A 21161-nucleotide genomic window follows, 5' to 3' on the forward strand; every position below is an offset into this window, starting at 1 on the left:
AAATTACTTGAGATAATCTTAGCGTGTGCTCTTTTTCTGAAAAGTTTTAGCCCATATATGTTGTTGAGTGTGGATCCCTTCATGGTCTTATGTCACATAAGGTACAAGATCACATGGGAGCCTTGGTTGCAGAGCATTTTAACGACAACATGGAGCTGGTGATGAGGGACCCCATCCTATTTGGAGACTTCCGGATGGCTCTGCAGGAAGAGGAAACACGCATTTATGAAGACATCCAGGATTATGAGGCAGCCAAGGCTTTGTTCCAGGTGTGGACACAGCCCACCTTCTCCCAGAAGCATTCTTGGGGCTGAACAGTGCATCCAGAGGCAGAGATGTCAAGAATATCCATGCTGACTCCAGTTCAGAATATGGACCTGTGTCCATTCCAGTGGTTCCCATGTCTAGTGGTGGATGAGAGTGGCCTGAGGAATTTGTTAAACACAGAGACCCCTGTGCCCACCCCTTTGAGATTCCCTTTGTCAAACTGATAGAGTCCCAGGGTTCTGATGCACAGCCAGCTTTGGGAACCACTTATCTGACTCCCTAATATTTATTTTCATCTTAATTCATGAGCTGAGCCTTGTAATCAGCTTTGGCTCACTGCTGGCCAATCACAAACCAGCAAACTGAAATCTCTGAGGGGAACACTTGATTAGTCTCATAAACCCAGATGACTTAATGATCTCAACCACTATAGATTATTGAGAAACATCTTGTCTTAATCCCTGTTGGACAAAAAGGAGTCTGTCATTTAAAATCCAGTGATCCTGTTATATTTTTTTAAATTCAGGAAATTCTTGAGGAGTATAATGAAAGCAACACCAAAATGAACTTGGTTCTCTTTGATGATGCCCTGGAGCATCTGACCCGTGTGCATCGTATCATTCGAATGGACCGTGGTCACGCCCTGCTGGTTGGGGTCGGGGGCTCAGGGAAGCAGTCTCTTGCCAGGCTGGCTGCCTTCACGGCTGGCTATGAGGTGAGTCCACCTCCCCTCCAAGATATAGGCTTGTCAAGCCAATTCTGCAGTAAGTAGTTCATGCATATATGGGAACAATCTCTAACAGATCATAACATGTTTTCATGGAGTATAGAATTTTTTTGGATTGTATTAAATTTAAATCTTCTAAGCATCTAACTTTTGTATTATTTTTGGAATGGAGACTATGTCAAATCAACTTGGAGAGTCAAAGATGAGCAAATCCTGTGCTTTGTGACATGTATGCACATGGAGGAGGAGGGCTCAGCCCAAGCCTCTTGGACCCAGAGTTCAAGTCAGCAATTTGCTGTCTGCTGTTTCTGCACAGACAGCATACACAATTTTGGGTCATTCTCAGAATCTTTATAAAAACAACAACGCAGCTTTATTGAGATATAATACAAAGTTCATACTACTCACCTCTTTTCAGTGTACAATTTACTGTATTCATGTTTGGTGTATTAGCAGATATGTGCAACCACAGTCTATTTTAGGACATTTTTCATCACCTCAAAAAGAAATCTCATGCCCACTAGCTATTACTCCTGTTTTTTTATCCCCAATGCAATCCTAAGAAATCACTAATCTATATCCTGTCTCTATAGACTTCCCTGTTCTGGGCTTTCATGTGGACAGAATCACAGTGTGTGTGGTCTTTTGTGATGGCATCTTTGACTCAGCAACATGTTTTTAAGCTTGAGTCACATGTTGTACTTCATTCCTCTTTATGGCTGACTCATGTTCCAGGGTAGGACAGACCATAGTTTGTTTACACATCCATCTGTGGATGATCCTTTAGGCTCTCGTGAATAGCGCTGATGTGAATGTCTGTGTACGAGTCTCTGTGTCAGCACGTGTCTATTTCTCTTGGGTGCACACCCAGGAGCAGAGCTGCTGGGTCACAGGACCATTCTGTGTTTAATCAGTGAGAAACTGCCAGGCTGCTTTCCATAGCAGCTGCCCCCTGTCACACACCTGCCAGCACTGTAGGAGGGTTCCAGGTCCTCTGCCTCATTTTTAGAACCTCACAGATGGCCCCAGTAGGGCCCATGGGCTATTCACTGCAGGACCTTCTGAGTGGAGCCATGCCCTGTGCAGAAAGGTGTAATTTTGAAAAGAAGTCACCCCATCCCTCACCCTCTTCTCCCTAACCCCTCTTTAGTTCTCTGGCATCTGGTTCCATTCATTCTTATGATCTTCTGTTATCCTCCATGTCTCCATGTTTGCTGAAAACTGGCTCCAGTGCCTTGATGTTCTGGTGGCATCTCCTGATATACATGCTTGCTGTTGGGTTGCAGACAAAGTCTTTGTTCCAACTCAGTCATTCCCAGGCTCTCAGATATCTCTTGTGCCTACCATGGACCCCTTTGGCCAGCTAGCCTCTGGAGGGGATACTTCTTACTGGGTCATTGTAATCCTTCTACCAGCAAATACAAGCTGTTCTTTGCACAAACTGTCTGATTTACATGTCGTCTGAAGTCAGATTGAACTCAACATCATCATCATCATCACAGAGTAATCACTACTGTCGTGGGCTCACTGGTCTCTACATTTAATGTTATATATCCTCATTGCAACAATTTGGAAAATGCAGAAGTATCTAAAGACACTAAAGATCATCTGTAATCTTGTCACCTAAAGATTACCACTGTTAGTTACTAGTAACATTCTGGTGTATATCTTCCGGAAGTTTTTTCTATGAATGTACAAATATATTTACTTCTTATCAACAATGGGTTAATATTACACATAACTTCTGTAATCTGTTTCTCCCACCTAATTTTATATCACCAACATCTTTTTAAGTCAGTAAATATATATTTGTGCTGTCCTCTGAAATACTGCACAGCATTCCATTGTATGGCTATGTCATGCATACATCCTCTCTGTTGATGGACACTTAACCTTTTCCTTGTTCTGTTATGATAAACAGTGTAGTGATGAATATCCTTGTGCATATATCTTTGCATGATGATAAATTTTTCTCCATAGGGTCATTTTCTTTAGAAATTGGGAAATTGGTGAATTAAGGGTTATATGCTTTTTAAAGACTTTTGATACCTGGCACCAGATTTCATGTTAGAAAGGCTGGACCTAAATTCGTGGTAGAGTCTGCCTTCTTGGAGCAGAAGTGAAAAGGACCTGGAGATGGAATTCAAGGGGATGCAAAGGGCTTTATCCATAACTTTGTTAAAAATAGGCTTGAAGCAAAAAGGACCCCCCCACCTCAGTTTTATTGAGATATAATAGACAAACATCATTGTATGAGTTTTAGGTGTACAGGTGTGAGGTGATACCTTGTTGAGGTTTTGATGTGAATTTCTCTGTGATTATTGATGTGGAGCCTCTTTTCACATGCCTGTTGGCCATCTGTATGTCTTTAGAAAAACGTCTTTTCAGGTCCTTTGCCCATTTTAAAATTGGATTTTTTTTTTGAGAGGGCATCTCTCATATTTATTGATCAAATGGTTGTTAACAACAATAAAATTCTGTATAGGGGGGTCAATGCTCAATGCACAATCATTAATCCATCTCAAGCCTAGTTCTCATCAGTCTCCAATCTTCTGAAGCATAACAAACAAGTTCTTACATAGTGAACGAATTCTTACAGAGTGAATAAGTTCTTACACGGTGAACAGTACAAGGGCAGTCATCACAGAAACTTTTGGTTCTGATCATGCATTATGAACTATAAACAATCAGGTCAAATATGAATATTTGTTTGATTTTTATACTTGATTTATATGTGGATCCCACATTTCTCCCTTTATTATTATTATTATTATTATTATTATTTTTAATAAACTGCTGAAGTGGTAGGTAGATGCAAGATAAAGGTAGAAAACATAGTTTAGTGTTGTAAGAGAGCAATTGTAGATGATCAGGTATGTGCCTGTAGACTATGTGCTAATCCGAGCTAGACAAGGGCAATAAAACATCCATTGATGCAGAAGCTTTCTCTCAACACAGTGGGGGGGGTGAGGTTCTAAGCTTCACCACTGTTGTTCCCCAATTTCTCACCTGATGGCCCCCCTGCGACTGTGCCTGTCTTAGGTTGTTCCTCCCTTGAGGAATCTGACCCATCTCTGGCTAACCAGTCATCTTCCAGGGCCATACAGGGAAATGTAAAGTTGGTAAGTGAGAGAGAAGCCATATTGTTTGAAAAGGTTAGCTTTTTACTTCTTCACAGATTTATGCCCTGTGGCTTCTATGCCCAGCACTTGTCTCGAGGTATCTTTACCACCTGGAGGAATTATGATACTCGGTAAATTCGATATGAGGCACGAATTCTATTTAAGGGTTGTAATTAGGAAGGAAGAAGAAAAGCTATAGATGTAGCATATGGAAGAAAACATGGGAGGATTGATTATTTCTTTGACATATCTTCTTGTACAGTACCTTAAGTATGTATAGGTTGTAAACTACTAACTAACTTGCACACACATATTAACATAATAGGAATACGGTGACATAAACAAAGCAAATCTATAATTACCAGCCATCTCCAGTGAAGCCAAGAAAACCATTTAGGCACCCTAGGCATTTGTGAAAATTAGTCTATGATATGCTGGATATTGTCCAACTGTACTTGAACAGTCTGAGAGAAATCAGACAAATTAAAGCAACCCATTTCTGGGATCTGTTCACATCCCATATGTTCTTTTAACCGTAGATAGTCTATATTCGTAAGATTTTGGAGCGCTACAACTTGCACCCATCCAACTCCTGATTGAGTTCCAACAGTACAGATCCAGTCAAATTCGTTGTCTCACTGTATGCACATGCCAGCCTAGACATCTCCCTCCTCATTCCTATGGCAAGTCCAGGAGACGGTGGGGTGGACGCAGCCACAACCGCAGCATCGTCCGGATCCCTGTGGAGGCTTTTTGATGATCATCCCCCGGCACGAGTCCTCCAGAGAGTGCTGATGCCAGAAGCTCCTCCTCATATCGTATCTTAGTTCATTTTCTGGGTAGCCAAGCTAGGCCTTGATCTTCTGCATAGAAACAAACAGACCCTTTGCCCACACTTTGACATGCCCTCTATACCACTGTGTAGAACTCATTGGAGGTCAGCACACAGGAACTGCTTTATTTTTTAAATTTTTATTATTATTATTATTATTATTTTTATTTTTATTAATAGAAAGGAATATTATCAGAAAAGAGTACCTCCATAGCTGATCATCTGACACCCTTTAAGTGATCAACATTAAAGATATTTAAAGCATGCGTTAATCTTTGATTTACCAATTGTTTTATCCTATCAAGGAGTAATCGCCCTTTTCTTTCTTTCTTTTTTTTTTAATTTTAATCTACACTTACATGAAGAATACTATGTTTACTATGCTCTCCCCTATATCAGGTCCCCCCTAAAAACCACCTTACAGTCACTGTCCATCAGCATAGCAAAATGTAGAATCACTACTTGTCCTCTCTGTGTTGTAGAGCCCTCCCTACCCTTTCTCCCCCCCCATGCATGCTAATCTTAATACCCCCCTTCTTCTTCTCCCACCTTATCCCCCTGCCCACCCATCCTCCCTAGTTCCTTTCCCTTTGGTACCTGTTAGTCCATTTTTGGGTTCTGTAATTCCGCTGCTGTTTTGTTCCTTCAGTTTTTCCTTTGTTCTTATACTCCTTAGATGAGTGAAATCATTTGGTATTTCTCTTTCTCCACTTGGCTTATTTCACTGAGCATAATACTCTCCAGCTCCATCCATGTTGCTGCAAATGGTAGGATTTTTCCTCTTCTTATGGCTGAGTAGTATTCCATTGTGTATATGTACCACATCTTCTTTATCCATTCATCTACCAATGGACATTTAGGTTGCTTCCAATTCTTGGCTATTGTAAATAGTTCTGCGATAAACATAGGGGTGCATCTGTCTTTCTCAAACTTGATTGCTGCGTTCTTAGGGTAAATTCCTAGGAGTGGAATTCCTGGGTCAAACGGTAAGTCTGTTTTGAGCATTTTGATGAACCTCCATACTGCTTTTCACAATGGTTGAACTAATTTACATTCCCACCAGCAGTGTAGGAGGGTTCCCCTTTCTCCACAGCCTCGCCAACATTTGTTGTTGTTTGTCTTTTGGATGGCAGCTATCCTTACTGGTGTGAGGTGATACCTCATTGTAGTTTTAATTTGCATTTCTCTGATGACAAGCGATGTGGAGCATCTTTTCATGTGTCTGTTGGCCATCTGTATTTCTTTTTTAGAGAACTGTCTGTTCAGTTCCTCTGCCCATTTTTTAATTGGGTTATTTGGTTTTTGTTTGTTGAGGCGTGTGAGCTCTTTATATATTCTGGACGTCAAGCCTTTATCGGATCTGTCATTTTCAAATATATTCTCCCATACTGTAGGGTTCCTTTTTGTTCTATTGATGGTGTCTTTCGCTGTACAGAGGCTTTTCAGCTTAATGTAGTCCCACTTGCTCATTTTTGCTGTTGTTTTCCTTGCCCGGGGGTATATGTTCAAGAAGAGGTCACTCATGTTTATGTCTAAGAGGTTTTTGCCTATGTTTTTTTCCAAGAGTTTAATGGTTTCATGACTTACATTCAGGTCTTTGATCCATTTTGAGTTTACCTTTGTATATGGGGTTAGACAAAGGTCCAGTTTCATTCTCCTACATGTAGCTGTCCAGTTTTGCCAGCACCATCTGTTGAAGAGACTGTCATTTTGCCATTGTATGTCCATGGCTCCTTTATCAAATATTAATTGACCATATATGTTTGGGTTAATTTCTGGAGTCTCTAATCTGTTCCACTGGTCTGTGGCTCTGTTTTTCTGCCAGTACCAAATTGTCTTGATTACTATGGCTTTGTAGTAGAGCTTGAAGTTGGGGAGTGAGATCCCCCCTACTTTATTCTTCTTTTTCAGGATTGCTTTGGCTATTCGGGGTCTTTGGTGTTTCCATATGAATTTTTGAATTATTTGTTCCAATTCATTGAAGAATGTTGCTGGTAATTTGAGAGGGATTGCATCAAATCTGTATATTGCTTTAGGCAGGATGGCCATTTTGACGATATTAATTCTTCCTAGCCATGAGCAGGGGATGAGTTTCCATTTGTTAGTGTCCCCTTTAATTTCTCTTAAGAGTGACTAAAATTGGATTTTTAAAAATTTTGTGCTGTTGAGTTGTAGGAATTTATATATTTTGGATCTTAGCCCCTTATCAGATATGTGGTTTGCAGATATTTTTTCCCATTCCATAGGACATCTTTTCAGTTTGTTGATTGTTTCCTTTGCCATGCAGAAGTTTGATGTAGACCTATATGTTTTTTGTTTTGTTGCTTGTGCTTTAGGTGTCATATCCAAAAAGATAATTGCCAAGATTCATACATGGCAACTTTTTTTAAGCAAATGTTAAATATGAGTGATGGGGAGAGTGACATTATATTATTCATTGCACTTGGTTTATTTTTCATAATGTCTTAATTTACAACTAATCTCTCCCACAACAAAGGATTGTAGTAATTTATGCTACCACAATGTCCATTTCCCACCTGTTCTCACCAACACTGGGTATTGTCATTCTGATATTTGCCAGTATTATACGTAAAAACACTGTAGTTTAAATAAGTGTTTATTTCTTCAACTAATAATGAGGTTTGAATATTATTTTATCCTCTCATAGGACATTTTTTTCTCTTTTGTGAGTTGCCTCTTTATCTATATATACTCTTTAATTTGTTAAGAACTCTTTATATAGAGAGTATCACAGTTAACTCAATGAATCTAGCTTGCAGTATTTCACAAATATTCACCTTTTGTTTAAAGTATTTCTAAAAAAGTAAAAAACTAATATGGTTTATTTACCTTTAACATCTGACAAAATATGTGATAAAAATCTAATTGTTTTACAATTGTTTTCTACATTTTTCTGTAGGATAAGATGTTATCCTCTGGGCAAGTTTATTTTTTTCTATTGATTAGTCCAGGTAAATCTGACACATTTTCCTCTGAGACAGTGATTATGCATCCCGGCCTTAAGGAATGGCAGAGAGGAGGTCTTAAGCCGAGGAGGCAGCTAAGGATGCACTGGGCGGTGACTGAGCCCTGGGAAGTGGAGGGGCTGTGGGTAGTGGGGTCAGAGTGGGCTGTTCATACTGAGTGGTGCTGGGAGCTGTTGAGGAAAAGGTAGAAGCTGTGCTCAGGGAGGATGACTGAGATTTGCAGCATCAGATGAGCCTTAAGGCCAGATCATGTTTGGCTGAAAGGCATCCATGTGGCTATGGGTTTGTGCATGTGACTATGTGTAAGACAACATGTGAATGTGAAAGTTTGTGTAACCGTGTGAATGTGGAACATGTATGAATGACCACATGCATGTGTGAATGTGCTAGTGTATAGGGTTATAGATGTGAGCATGTGTTTAAGAGGATGTGTGAGCAGGACAAATGGTGTACATGACCCTGTATGTGGGCATGAACTGAGGCTGAGGGGAGGTAGGGAAGGAGGGACCTTTCAGTCACTGTAAATCTGAGTGTTTTGAAACTGATGGCTGGCTGATGGCAGTCACACTTTCATACCCTTGAGCCGAGGGCAGTGCTTGAACAGCAAAGATGTGACTGCATGTGTGTCCTTATTTACATTCATACCTATTTTGTGTATAATAGGATTTTTAAATTTAAGAATTTGAAATGGCTTCTTAGTGTCTTGACACACCTTCCCATAATTTATCTAATTTTCAATAAACTCACAACTGGGGCTGCGTACACATGTTGTGGTTGGGCTTGCATGCACATTTATTCTTTCCCCATTGCTTGGCCATCCTCTGCTCCTTCCTTGTCTCCTGTTCCTTGCCTCCCTCACTGTCTGTGACTCAAGGAGTCACTTAATGACTGAGGGTGACCTTTCCTTCCCCCTCCCCCCTTTCTGTCCACCATACCCCTGTCATCCCATGTGGACAGACCTGTGCTCCATGCACGCTCCCAGGTACTCACATTGTCACAGAGTGTCCGTCATGGCGTGTTTGACACAAAGGGTGGCACAGTTTTCTACGTCCTGTGTTTCTTGCGCAACAGTGTTTTGTGAGTATGGCCCAGGCCCTCTCCTCTGGTATCGGTGTCCGTTGTCCTTCTCAGAGAGCTGCGTGGCCTTTCAGAGCAGTCTTCTCCCCAGTTGCAGTTGGCTTGCAACCCTCCCTCCAGCCGCTGTCTCACCTGAACTCTGTGCTCTGTGCCTGCAGGTGTTTGAGATCCTTCTGAGCCGAGGTTACTCTGAGAATAATTTCCGGGAAGACTTGAAGAACCTTTATCTGAAACTTGGGATTGAGAACAAATTGATGATCTTCCTGTTCACGGATGCCCACGTGGCTGAGGAGGGCTTCCTGGAGCTCATCAACAACATGCTGACATCAGGTACCATGGTGCCGGCTCTCCACCCTCAGCTTCCCACTGAGGCTGCCAATCAGTGGGAACATTTGTAGGCATTTACTACGTACAGAGCAGTCATCATTCGGGCTGTCACAGATGGGCTGGAGCTGGCCAGGGGACTGCTGGCAGAAGCATGGCAGGGATAGCCATATGGGCTGGAGTAGGGGGCCAGACACAGCTTCAGAGCCCTCTCCCAGGGGTTACATGGGACACACCTAGTTCCTCCAGCAGTGAGTTGTGACAACATTAGCTTAAGCCTCAGATGGATTTACCCTTGGCCAGGGAGCCTCAGGCCCCGAGTCCTGCTCTCTGGACTCGGCACCTGTGCTCTTCCCGTGGTTCTGTGCTTGTCATTTCAATGCCAGGACAGATAACAACTGAGACTCACCCAACCCACATGTCTTTGTATTCTAGGAATTGTACCTGCACTTTTCACAGAAGAGGAAAAGGAATCTATCCTCAATCAGATTGGACAGGAAGCCTTGAAGCAAGGGATAGGCCTGGCCAAGGAGTCTGTGTGGCAATACTTCGTGAACAAGAGTGCAAACAGCTTGCACATTGTCCTGGGCATGTCGCCAGTGGGGGACACCCTGAGGACCCGGTGCAGAAATTTCCCAGGTGCCCTCGAGCTGAGCCCACAAATCCATTTTCTTCTTTCAGCAGGGCATGTGAATGTTCTACTAGTCAAGTAAAGCATGACATGGCCATTAGATTGCAAGTCGGGCCCTGCAGTGTAGGATGAGCCCTACTCTGCCCTCTCACAACTGCCAGCTGGCTCTAGGGTTACCAGTGGTGCATGATGTCCTTCCGACACAAAATGCTCACAAGTCCCAGGTGTTGGGCCTGGAGTGAGTACTGGAGTGAAAGCATAGCCCTCGACGCTTTCATTTCAGAAAATTCTGTCAGCTTTTTGGGAAAGTCCAGCACCCATCTCTAGAATAGTGGTTCTGCACTGGGGGGTGATTCCCCTCAGGGGACATTTGTCAATGCCTGGAGACATTTTGGGTTGTCACGTGGGTGGGGTAGACAGTATACTACTGATATCTAGCTCATAGAGGCCAGGGGTGCTGCTAAACATCCCATAAGGCTCAGATAGCCCCAAGAATGGAGGAGTGTCTGGCCCAAAGGGCAACAGCACTGAGCTTGAGAAACCCTGCTTTTGATGAATTATTCTCAGACATATCCAGCTTGTTCACCAATGTGTTGGGTACTGAAGATAGTGTCCATGTCCTTGAGCATCTTTGGGTTGCAGACTGATAGTCTTTTTCATCTGTCTTTCTTTTCAAGGGCTGGTAAATAACACTGGCATTGACTGGTTCATGCCCTGGCCTCCCCAAGCCCTGCATGCAGTTGCAAAGTCATTTTTAGGTAAGTGAGCACTAATATGGAAACTCCAGTAAGGGCATGACACAGCCATTTGTGATCACTTTTTGACTCTGAATTTGGTCCAGTAGATTCCATCACCTTTATCCTCCATGGCCATGAATAGTTTTTTAGTTTGTTGCACTTTTTACTTATATTGTCTTTCAGTCCAAAGGGATTTCAGGGGACTTGCAAGGACAATTTAGATAAAAATTGATCAGGTATCATTCAAAGTAGGAGTCGGCAAAGCATGGCCTGTAGGCTAAATGTGGCCTACTGCTTGTTTTGGTAAACAAAGTTGGAACACACACTCACTTGTTAATGAACATGCTGTCTATGGCTGCTTTTATGCTACAACCACAACGCTGAGCAATTGCAGCAGAGACCATTTGGCCCACAAGGCCTAAGTATTTACTATTTGGCTCTGTATAGCAAAAGTGTGCTGATCCCTGACCCAAGGAATGCCTGGAGGACATTTCAGTAAACTGATTATCAAGAAACACTGAATTTGCTCTTAAGTTTCAAACACTTAAGACCCTGATTATTAATTTTAATCTTCAAAATAAGAAAGCAAATTGATTTATCTTCCAGGAAAAGCTTTTTATCTGGACCTACCTTGAGCAGATTTATGACAAATGACATTGGGTGACCTTATAAATAGTTTTAGCCATATAAATATATATCTCAGTATAAAAATAATTAGTCCCCCTCTACAAGCAGAAGTCATAATGTAAATCAAAATGTAGTTATTTTAGGAAGAGGACTAAGAGAATGGCTTTGTCCTGACAGTATAACTTGGGGATTGGTAAACTTTCTCTGTAAAAGACCAGATGGTAAATATTGTCAGCTTTGTGGGTCATACAATCTCTGTTGTGACTACTCAGTTCCACCAAGGCATCATGAAAGCAGTCCAGACAACATATAAGTGAATGGGCATGTGCCAATAAAACTTTATTTACAAAACAGGTGGTCAGCCAGATTTTTCCTCTAGGCCATAGTTTGCCAACCCCAATAGAGATGTTCCTTAGGCTTCACAGGTGTGTTAGCCATCTCATGTTACACTGGGGTTTGCTATCAGTATGCAGTGGTTCAGTATCATAAAAAGCACTGCATGGAATTTGCTTAGAATTTTTTCCCTTTAGAATATATTCCCTGGAATTGGGATGATTGTCCTTAAAATATGGCTGTTATTTGTAAGGCAAAGTTTTTCATGCATGCTGTAAAATTGGCACATGGCCTGTGGTTTGCTGGCTCCTGGTATAGTTCAAGATCAAACCTGCAGAATCTGGATGAGTGGATACTTCTGGTCAGTCTTTTCTTCCTTCTTATTAACTGGAGGCATGTTCTCCCTTCAGGTGAATGTATTTTGCCATCTGTTAGATAATCTGAATGATGAGATCTTGGCACTGGAAGTGATGCTTGATTGTTTCAATAGACTTAGAGGAAGACACACCTTGTGCCCAATATGTGCTGGGTTCTGGGGTACATCAGGGACACTGGGTGAATTTCTCTTCTGAAATTCCAATCCCCTCTCTGCACAGTGTCTCAGCCATTTGGGAGACAGACCTTTCTACCAATAGGGAAGGAGAAAGTGTACAGTTAGTGGTATTAATTACATCCACAATGTCATGCAACCACTACCACCATCTATCTCCAGAACATTTTTCATCTTGCAAAACTGCAACTTTGTGCCCATTAAACACTAATTCCCTGTTCCTCCATCCATACCCTCAGCCCTGGTAGCCTTTAAACTACTTTCCATGTTTGCAAATTTGCCTATTTTAGGTATTTTGTATAAGTGAAATCATGTAACATTTGTATCTGACTTTTCCACTTAGCATGTTTTCCAGGTTTATGCACATTGTGGCATGTGTGAGAATTTCTTTTTTATGGCTGAATAATATTCTGTGGTATGCACCACATTGTGTTTATCTGTTTATCTGTTGATGAACACGTGGGTTGTTCCCATTTTTGGCTGTTGGGAATAAAGTTTATGAATGTTGGCATACATAGTATTCTGCTGAGTCTGTTTTTCAGTTTCTTTGGCTATATGACTAGGAGTGAAATTGCTGGCTCACACAGGAATTTCATGTTTAACTGTTTGAGGAACCACTCTTTTTCTTTAAGATGCAACTTTTCATTCCTTTTCTTTAGGGAATAATCCAATGATACCAGCAGAAAATATGGAAGGGGTAGTGGAACATGTTGTTTTGGTCCACCAATCTGTGGGTGAATTCAGCAAACAATTTCTACAGAAACTGAGGCGTAGTAACTACGTAACTCCCAAGAATTACCTTGATTTCGTTAACACATATTCAAAACTACTGGATGAGAAAACTCAGTATAATGTAGGTAAGATTTGGGAATGGTATGGTTAACAATTCAGGATCCACATGCTGATCTTTTCTGTAAGCAGATGCTTCTTAGCAAGATCAGGCCTACTCAAGACTGAGGCAAGGCAGTGGCTCACTTTAGGTTTCTCGTTTCTGAGTAATTCTTCTATGTGGGTGGGGCCCTAGCATGCTCTTATTTCTATTCTTCAGTGTTGGGTCATGCATTTTGTAGCTCTAAATTTTCATTGCTTTAGAGACAATGTCTAACAGCAGCAATGTGCTCTTTTGGAAAGTGCTTTTGAAAAATGCTCTGACTGCCTATTGGCCAAGCAAACAGTATTTTCAGAAACATATTCATTTTGGCTGATGCTACACCATTACGGTGGTGGTGGTACTGAGCTGATGCTTGACATCTCATGAAAATGGATGAGCTGCAGTGAAGCCAGTGGAGTGCTTGCCCACACGTGTTGGGAACAGCACCCACCATGATGGTGGATCCAGGTTCTCTCTTTCCTTAGCTCAGTGCAAACGCCTGGAAGGAGGGCTGGACAAGCTGAAGGAGGCCACCATTCAGCTAGATGAGCTCAACCAGAAGCTGGCTGAGCAGAAGATCGTGTTGGCGGAGAAGTCTGCTGCATGCGAGGCCCTGCTGGAGGAGATTGCCACCAACACGGGCATAGGCAAGTGTGGGACCTGCTCTCAGGATGGGTACCCCCACCCAACAGGACAGGGCTCCACTGGGGGACATCCCTGAGAAGTCATTGCAGCCACTGAGAGGGCATCTTTTGGCCCTTTGGTTGCTGGTTTTTTCTGAGTTAGGTCAAGCCCCCTTTAGTAAGCACTGAGACCCCCACCCCACATGCAGGACCCAGAGCTGGCAGCGTGAGGATTTGACAGGTGTGGAAGTCCTCTCTTGACCTGCACTGAGCTAGTGCACTAAGTCACCGGGGTTTACATGAGCCCAGCCACAGCATCACTTCTCTGGGGCCTTCCTGGAGGCCACTGTTTCATGATTCCTTCCTGGGCCTCGATCATCTGCTTGTCCTGATTATTTTCTGAGCTTCTCCCAGCTTTCTCACACAGGACAACTCCTCTGACCTCTGAGCCCTCTCTCTGTGTTTTGCGGTCCCATTTCCATCATCTTGCAGCATCCTGTGCTCTGACCCCTGTCCTCGGCTCATTCCCAGGTGACTGCAGGAACCGCTCAGCCCTCCTGCCTGTTCATCCCTGTCTGGACTGTACGTGTGCTGCTTCTGGGCCTGGCCTTGGATCAGCTCCAGTTGTGCTGTGCCAGGCCCCATGCTCAGGACCACTGTCCATTACTCTGGCAGCAGCGCCTGCACTTGGCTTTGACAGCTCTAGGCTCTCCCCAACTGCCAGTGCACGCCATCGGAATGTGCTTATTCCAGTCCTGGCTGGTCACTTGCACATTCTCCTGAGGTTCACATTTTGAATCAGGCAACACGAAGACTGAAGATAACAGCGTGCCTACACCAGTGCTGCCCATGCCCAGAACTCTGGACCTGCCCTGATTTGTGTATTTCAATTTCTGTGGGCTACCCTATCTCCTTACAATACTTTCTCTTCTTGCTAAGCTTGGTCATTGTTAGTTTCTGTTGCTTGCAACTGAAGCAACAGCTAGAGATCCCTTCCCTGTAGTCTGTGGTAACTTCCTGCTGCCTATTTTAATGCTGAACACTCAGCCTCAGCTTGCAGGGTCTCCCTCAGTTGTGTGTCATCTCACCTACCTTGTTTCTCTTGATACCGTGTCCCCTGCCCACAGCATCATTTCTTCATGCCATGTGACTCCTGCAATCACAGCCTTTGCTTTGCTCTCCTATCCATGTGTCTCCTTCCAGAACACTGATCAAACACCTCCTTCCTGCATAGCTCCTCTTGCTTTGATCCCTCTTTCCACACTGTGTATTCCCAGAGTTTTCACTGTGGATATAGTTGCATATTGCAAGACCCCTACTGAGTTTAAACACTCAGGATGTAAAACTAGACTGAAGGAAAGAAGCTGTTATTTCATGTATTCACCTGTCCAATGAACAGATACCTGCTGGGAATCAGTTCCATGTCAGGCATCGTGATAAGGGCAGTGCGTGTAGGGTAGAGGCAGGAAATGAACAAGACCATCTCTGCCTTGAAGAAGTTCAAGATCAAGACATGGGTGAGGCATGGAGGGTGAGAGTTGGAGCAGCTCCTGTGTTGGGAGCCCCCATTCTCTGTGAGGATGTCTGGTCTAGTGGTAACACCGGAGGCCACCGTATTGGCTAAAGCTCTTTAGGTTCCCCAACAGCCCAGCACCAACTCTTGAGGGCTGCAAGGTGCTTCGTCTCAATAGTCCATCCTCCCCATGCCCAGCAGCTTCGCTAACCTCCTCTTCCCCCAACAGCGGAGGAAAAGAAGAAGCTCGCAGAAGAAAAAGCCACGGAGATAGAGGAGCAAAACAAGATCATCGCTGTGGAGAAGGTGGAGGCCGAGACAGCCCTTGCCGAGGTCATGCCCATCCTGGAGGCTGCCAAGCTGGAGCTGCAGAAGCTGGACAAATCAGATGTGACTGAGATTAGGTAACCAGTGGTAATCTACAAGCATGCCTGGCCACCAACATAACTCCTGACAGCAATTCTGATAATCTTGGTGGTTAGGCACTTATGGAGCTACACCATGGTGGGGCGCTTTCCATGGTGGGGACTGTTATTAGCTTCATCTGCAGATGAAGAAAGTGGGGCTCAGGGAGGCGAGGTGGCTTGCTCCAGGCCCCTCCAACCCCAGGAGGTGGCAGAGCCTGCTGACCTTGAACCTAGGCTGACTCACAAGGAGGCTGTGTACCAAAAGGGGCCATGTGGGAGAGGGGAGCATTGTAAGTCAACCCCCTTCATAGGAAATATGACACAGTGTCTGTCATAAACAGTGGCAGGGCACTTGACACAGGGGCCAGCATCATGCTGAAAACAGCATGACAAAGATGTGCCATAAGCCAGGAGCAGACAGGAGATGCTCTAATCCATTTCCAGCCAAAAGGGCTTTCAAGGGGTGGGGAGAGTGGGTCTTACTGTGGCCCTACACACTTTGCAAATCCATCTGAGTGGGGGATTCAGTGCCCCACAGCCATAGGCCTACCAGGAAGAGGAGCCTGGGGTGCGTGGGTGGGCAAGCACTCTCCCGCATTGTGCAGTCTCCCCAGGGCCTGTTAATGCATCTCACTGGTGAATTTAGCACTGAGAGCGAAGCCAGGCAGAAACACTGTCCTGTCTGCCAGCCCATCTCCTTGTGCTGCCGTCCCCCAGCAAGGCCTCCCTGCCCCCAGTTCAGGAAACTCAACTCTTCCCTCTATTCTTTCCCCATCACATCTTCATTCTCTGAAGGGGTTCAGACCTTCAGCCCCACAGTCAAGTCTCGTGGGAGAGAGACTCCTGTTCCCAGGTGGGTAGTTACTTTCCATTCTGTGTCCCTGGTAAAATGCTGTCAGTTCTCTGAGCTTATCTCTTGTCCCATGGGCTGAGGAGCATTCCTTGTCAAGGCCCATGCCTTTGCTGTTTGCTTATTAGTGAGACCTGTGGATCCGAACAGAGCATTCAGCTCATTCCAAGGCAGAGGACCTGAGTAGCTCCTGGGAGGTCATCTGGAGATATCACTGTTGTCAGCAAGAAGTCATTATTTCAGAGTTTGGCAAAGTGTGGTTCCCACAAAGGATGGATGTTCTAAAGTTACAAGAGCATGTGTTGGAAATTTGGATGAGGGGCCAGAACTGAGTGGAAACACATACCAAGCTGAGCTGTGGGAGAGACCCTCAACATACACATTTTCAAGGGAAATATCTGAGCCCCTCTCCTGGGTCAGCACCATAGAAACATTGTGGGAGACAAGAGCTGGGAAGGATCTTTGAAGGGGAGTTATTTGGAGGGAAGGGGCTGTGAGTCCTGGCACCAACCCAAGAGGGGAGATGAGAGGAGCTTCCACAGGACTGCATGGCCAGTTTGATACTGTCCCTGGCATCACCCCGAGGAGTAATTTTAAAAATGTAGTTATTAGAACAGGTAATATGTTCCTGCCTGGCTCTGCCTCTTACGGGCTTTGTGACCTTCGGCAAGTCACCTAAACACTCTGCGTCGCAGTTTCCTCATTTGTTAAATGTAGATGATGAGCACTGTAACCGCAACAGGCTCCTTGTGAGGGTCACATGAGCAATCTATATGAAGATATGCTGCGGAAGGCTGCCCCCAGCTGTCCCCCACAACAGAGAACCACCGCCACACAGTTCGCACATACCCGTCCTGGGAGGCTGATGCATGTTCAAGGCAACCACACAAACCGTGGCCCTTCATTTCCACACTTTGGATTCTAAGGGTTTGCAGAACAAGACACCACCTGCACTTTCTTTTTTCCTTCCTTTTTAAAAATATAAGTGGTAACGCACTATATGTATTTTTATGTATCTTGGCCTTTCCACGTCACAGTGCGTTTTGGAGAGCTTTCCCTCGCCCCTGTATAGTAAACTTCACCAGTATCTAAAAACAGCCCGTCACATGCCATTGTACAGCTTCACAAACGGTGTTGTGAAGAATAACCCCGACCATACTTCCTGGTGCAGCTGGGCAAGTCCACTGGAAGGGTACATTTCCAACGTGGAATTTTCTGTCCAGTGGTGTCTTCATTTATAATGCCCTCTCTGGGGGCGGAACCAATTTACATTCACCTGGCTCTCCAGGCGAACGCCTGCTTTTTCATAGCCTCACCCACAGAGGGCACTATTACACACTTGGATTTTTGCTTGTTTGGTAGATGAAAAAGGCTGTATGTGTAGTTTCAACGCACATGCCGTCCTTTTTCTTAATCTCTGAAAAATGTGTGTAAGACTCATGTCTTTCCTTTTCTGTGAACTGCCTGTTTATGTGCTTTGCCCATTTATCTGTTGAATTATTGTTGCTTTTTGGGTACCCATTTCCAGTGGTTTTTAACATAACAAGGAGATTAGTTTTCTATCTGTGATCTGAGTTGCAGATAATTTTTCTAGTTTTTCCCTAGCTGTTTGGCTTTGTTTATGAGGTTTGTGTGTATGTTTTGTGTTTAAGACATTTTGTGTATGATATTTTATTTTTACAAGGCAGATTTTAGCAATTTTTTTTTGTGTGTGTGGCTTTTGGGAATTATGTCCTGCTTGAAAGTGCCTTACCACCACGAGATTGTAAAATAACTTCCCCATGGTTTCTTCTTGTATGTTATAGTTTAATTCTGTACATTTAAATCTTTGATCTCTTTAGGATTTTTCCTGGGGTTCAGTGTGAGTGTGGATCCAATTTTATATTTTCCAGATGACTGCAGTCTGGCTTTCTGTAGGTCATTTGGACGGTAAGTGCAATGAGCCAGCACTTACATCTTGACAATTTCATAATCCTTAAATTCTTTAAATAGCACTTCCTTTCTATAATGCTCAATCCCCTTTGTAAAAAGCATCAGAAGTTAAGCAGGAAGATTAGGAGTCATGAGGATTGGATGTGGATGTTCCCCTGTAGTTAAGAGGCTCCCTTTGTTACTGGCTTGTGATTTTACTTTTCTTCCTTTGGTTCCTACAGTCATCATTGGGTGCCTGCCACCCACTCAGCCTGTGCTGGCACTGGGGCCAAGCAGCAATGAGCCAGTCAGGCAAGGTCTGCACTGCACGGAAACACAGCCTGGGGGAGTCAGGGGTGCTCATGCAGGAATCCCACGTGTACAGTGAAATACCCAGGAGGAGGCGGGAAGGCTAGGTCATTGCTGATGTGACTGTGAATAATGGGGGACCTGATTTAGTTTGGGGATGTGGCAGGGGATGTGTCCCCAGCAAGTGACATGTAACTGAGACATGACTATAGAGAGTAGGGGCTCACCAGTTGCAGGATGGAGGCTAGAGGGGAGCTCCTCCCTGCATCTGGAAGGAGCTGGCTCGAGGGAAAAGTAGAGGCACTCAAGTGTCTGGGGTAGAGCAAGGGCAGGTGGGGAGTGGGCTTTGTAATGATTGTTCTCCAGGAGGGCAGCTTTGTCTTCTCTCTGTCTCTGTCTCTATCTCTTTCTCTCTCACCCTGAGTTTCTTTTTGGTAAAAGAAAGGAATCAATGAAGCAGAAATGTTTCCATTTCCCAGACTTCCTGCCTCAATAGCTCCAACACCTTGGTTATCCGGCATTACTGCTGTGTCCTGGATAAGTGAGGTGCCATGGAGCAGTTTATAAACTGAGCATGTAGCTTCGCTTTCATGGACTCAGGATGTTGGAGCAGAATGGTGTTTATAGATGGGAATTCTGAAAGCCCCAGATGGTTTCTACTTGCCCTAAACTGTGGCCTGGGCCCTTCCTGTCCCGTATCTGAAAACATTGCACGGACTCCTCCTCTGCTTGTTCAGAGAGCCTTGGCTGGGCCTGACCTTCATCAGCCCTGAAGGAAACCTCTTAAAACCAGTTGACAGCACTGCCTGCATTTGTAAGCGTCCAGTGCCAGCCTAATTGAAGCTTTCCCTGGTGACTCAGGACCATGGCTTTAATCATGGGGCTTGTGCTGGATGCCTCGCCCTGGCCTGAACCTGCATTGAGGGACTCCCACTCTCCTCCCTTGTCTGCAGGATGGTGGGTGGGTCCTCTCTCCCCTCCCTCCCTCCTCTGGGTCCTTCTGGCCCCCTCCTGGAATGGCCAGACTCCTGCCTCGCCTCCCCCAGGCTGCTCCAGGCCCTCCAGGGGCCTCTGTCATCCCTTCCTCTTGTCTCTTCCTTTTCCTTCACCTTATCTTTGTTTTCTTTCTGCTCCTGTCTCTCTTCACAGCTTTGGTGTCTTCCTGACTTGTGTGGCTTTCACAGACTTTGCCTGGCAGCAGGCAGCCTAGTGGTCCCTCTGCGTAGTTCCTATGTAGCACGCTCCTCCTGGGCCTCTGCACCCATGCTGCTGGGCCTTCTGTTCCTTTGGAGTTTCCCATGCCTGGAGGGTCAAGGAGATCTGAGTGTTGGAGCAGCAGAGTGATGGTCTAGCCTTATCAAAGACAGAGAAAACAATTAAGGGGCGACATAGCCTGGAAGGAGGCATGGCTGCGGGGACCCCAGACCCCACAGGCTGTGTGAACCCAGGCAGGCCATCCCAGCACTCAGAGCCTGTTTCCTCATCTAGTAAACGAGAAATGGGATGATGATGACGATAATGGCAGTAATGACAGCGGCTGCCACTTAGAATCTGAGGAATCACCCTAGGGTGTAATTAAAAACAGATTCTCAGGCTCCACCCTGACCTGCTGATTCAGATGCCTGGGGGTGGGCTGGGTTTGCATTCTGAGGACACCCCTCCTCTGATCCTGATGCTCAGCCAGGGTCCAGGAGCCTGGTCAGGCAGCTGACAGAAGAGACCCAGTGCCTGCTCTGGGCAGAGGCTCACCCCAGGAGCCGTATCCCTGATGGGACATGGCTTCCTTTGTTGCCACGTGCTGTCGCATCCAAGAAGGACTCCGGGTAGAGCCATTTTTCTCGAACTCTCATACAGGCCAGATTCTGACCATGTCCCAGGTGGGATTCACACACATTGTCATTTCTCACCAGGTCGTTTGCTAAGCCCCCGAAACAGGTACAGACGGTGTGTGAGTGCATCCTCATCATGAAAGGGTACAGAGAGCTCAACTGGAAAACCGCCAAGGGCATGATGTCCGACCCGAATTTCCTGAGGTCTCTGATGGAGATTGATTTTGATTCAATTTCTCAAAGCCAAGTTAAAAATATCAGAGGTGAGTGTACACAAATGTAGGAATAGTGAAGCTTAGTCTGTGGGGCCGGGATGCAAAGCAAGGAGGCAACTTCCTGTTGTGCTCAGCTGGTGTCTCCGTGGTCCTGCAATGAGACAGGTGGAATGACTGTTCCCAGAGGAAGATGGCAGTGCAGCCATGTGAAGCAGGGAGGGTGGATGCTGGGTGGGCCTGCAACATTTGCCCACTGGATGTTTAATTCAGCAACCACTCCATTTTTCCTGTTAGGAACAGAGCTTCTATGGAACCCAGCCCAGTGTCCTGTCCATCAGGCATGGTGGTACAACAGTTGGTCTAACCTTGACTTCTCCCCTCTTTGTGCCTCTTGCCAGTGTTAAGTCTTCTGTGGGTCC

The 21161-nt window shown here is 44.8% G+C and overlaps 1 protein-coding gene across 1 annotated transcript in view; it reads left to right on the forward strand.

Moving 5' to 3' along the window:
* DNAH10 (dynein axonemal heavy chain 10) overlaps positions 1-21161 on the forward strand; it is a 134462-nt gene that overhangs the window by 94356 nt on the left and 18945 nt on the right. The window contains exons 50-58 of the mRNA XM_037014245.2: positions 102-269; positions 794-982; positions 9171-9342; positions 9772-9975; positions 10645-10725; positions 12874-13071; positions 13571-13732; positions 15451-15625; positions 20609-20790. Coding sequence (XP_036870140.2) covers positions 102-269; positions 794-982; positions 9171-9342; positions 9772-9975; positions 10645-10725; positions 12874-13071; positions 13571-13732; positions 15451-15625; positions 20609-20790 — 1531 coding nt within the window. The remainder of the gene's footprint in view (positions 1-101; positions 270-793; positions 983-9170; positions 9343-9771; positions 9976-10644; positions 10726-12873; positions 13072-13570; positions 13733-15450; positions 15626-20608; positions 20791-21161) is intronic.

Source organism: Manis javanica, chromosome 15 (genome assembly GCF_040802235.1).
Source record: "Manis javanica isolate MJ-LG chromosome 15, MJ_LKY, whole genome shotgun sequence".
In the NCBI taxonomy this organism is placed as follows: Eukaryota; Metazoa; Chordata; class Mammalia; order Pholidota; family Manidae; genus Manis; species Manis javanica.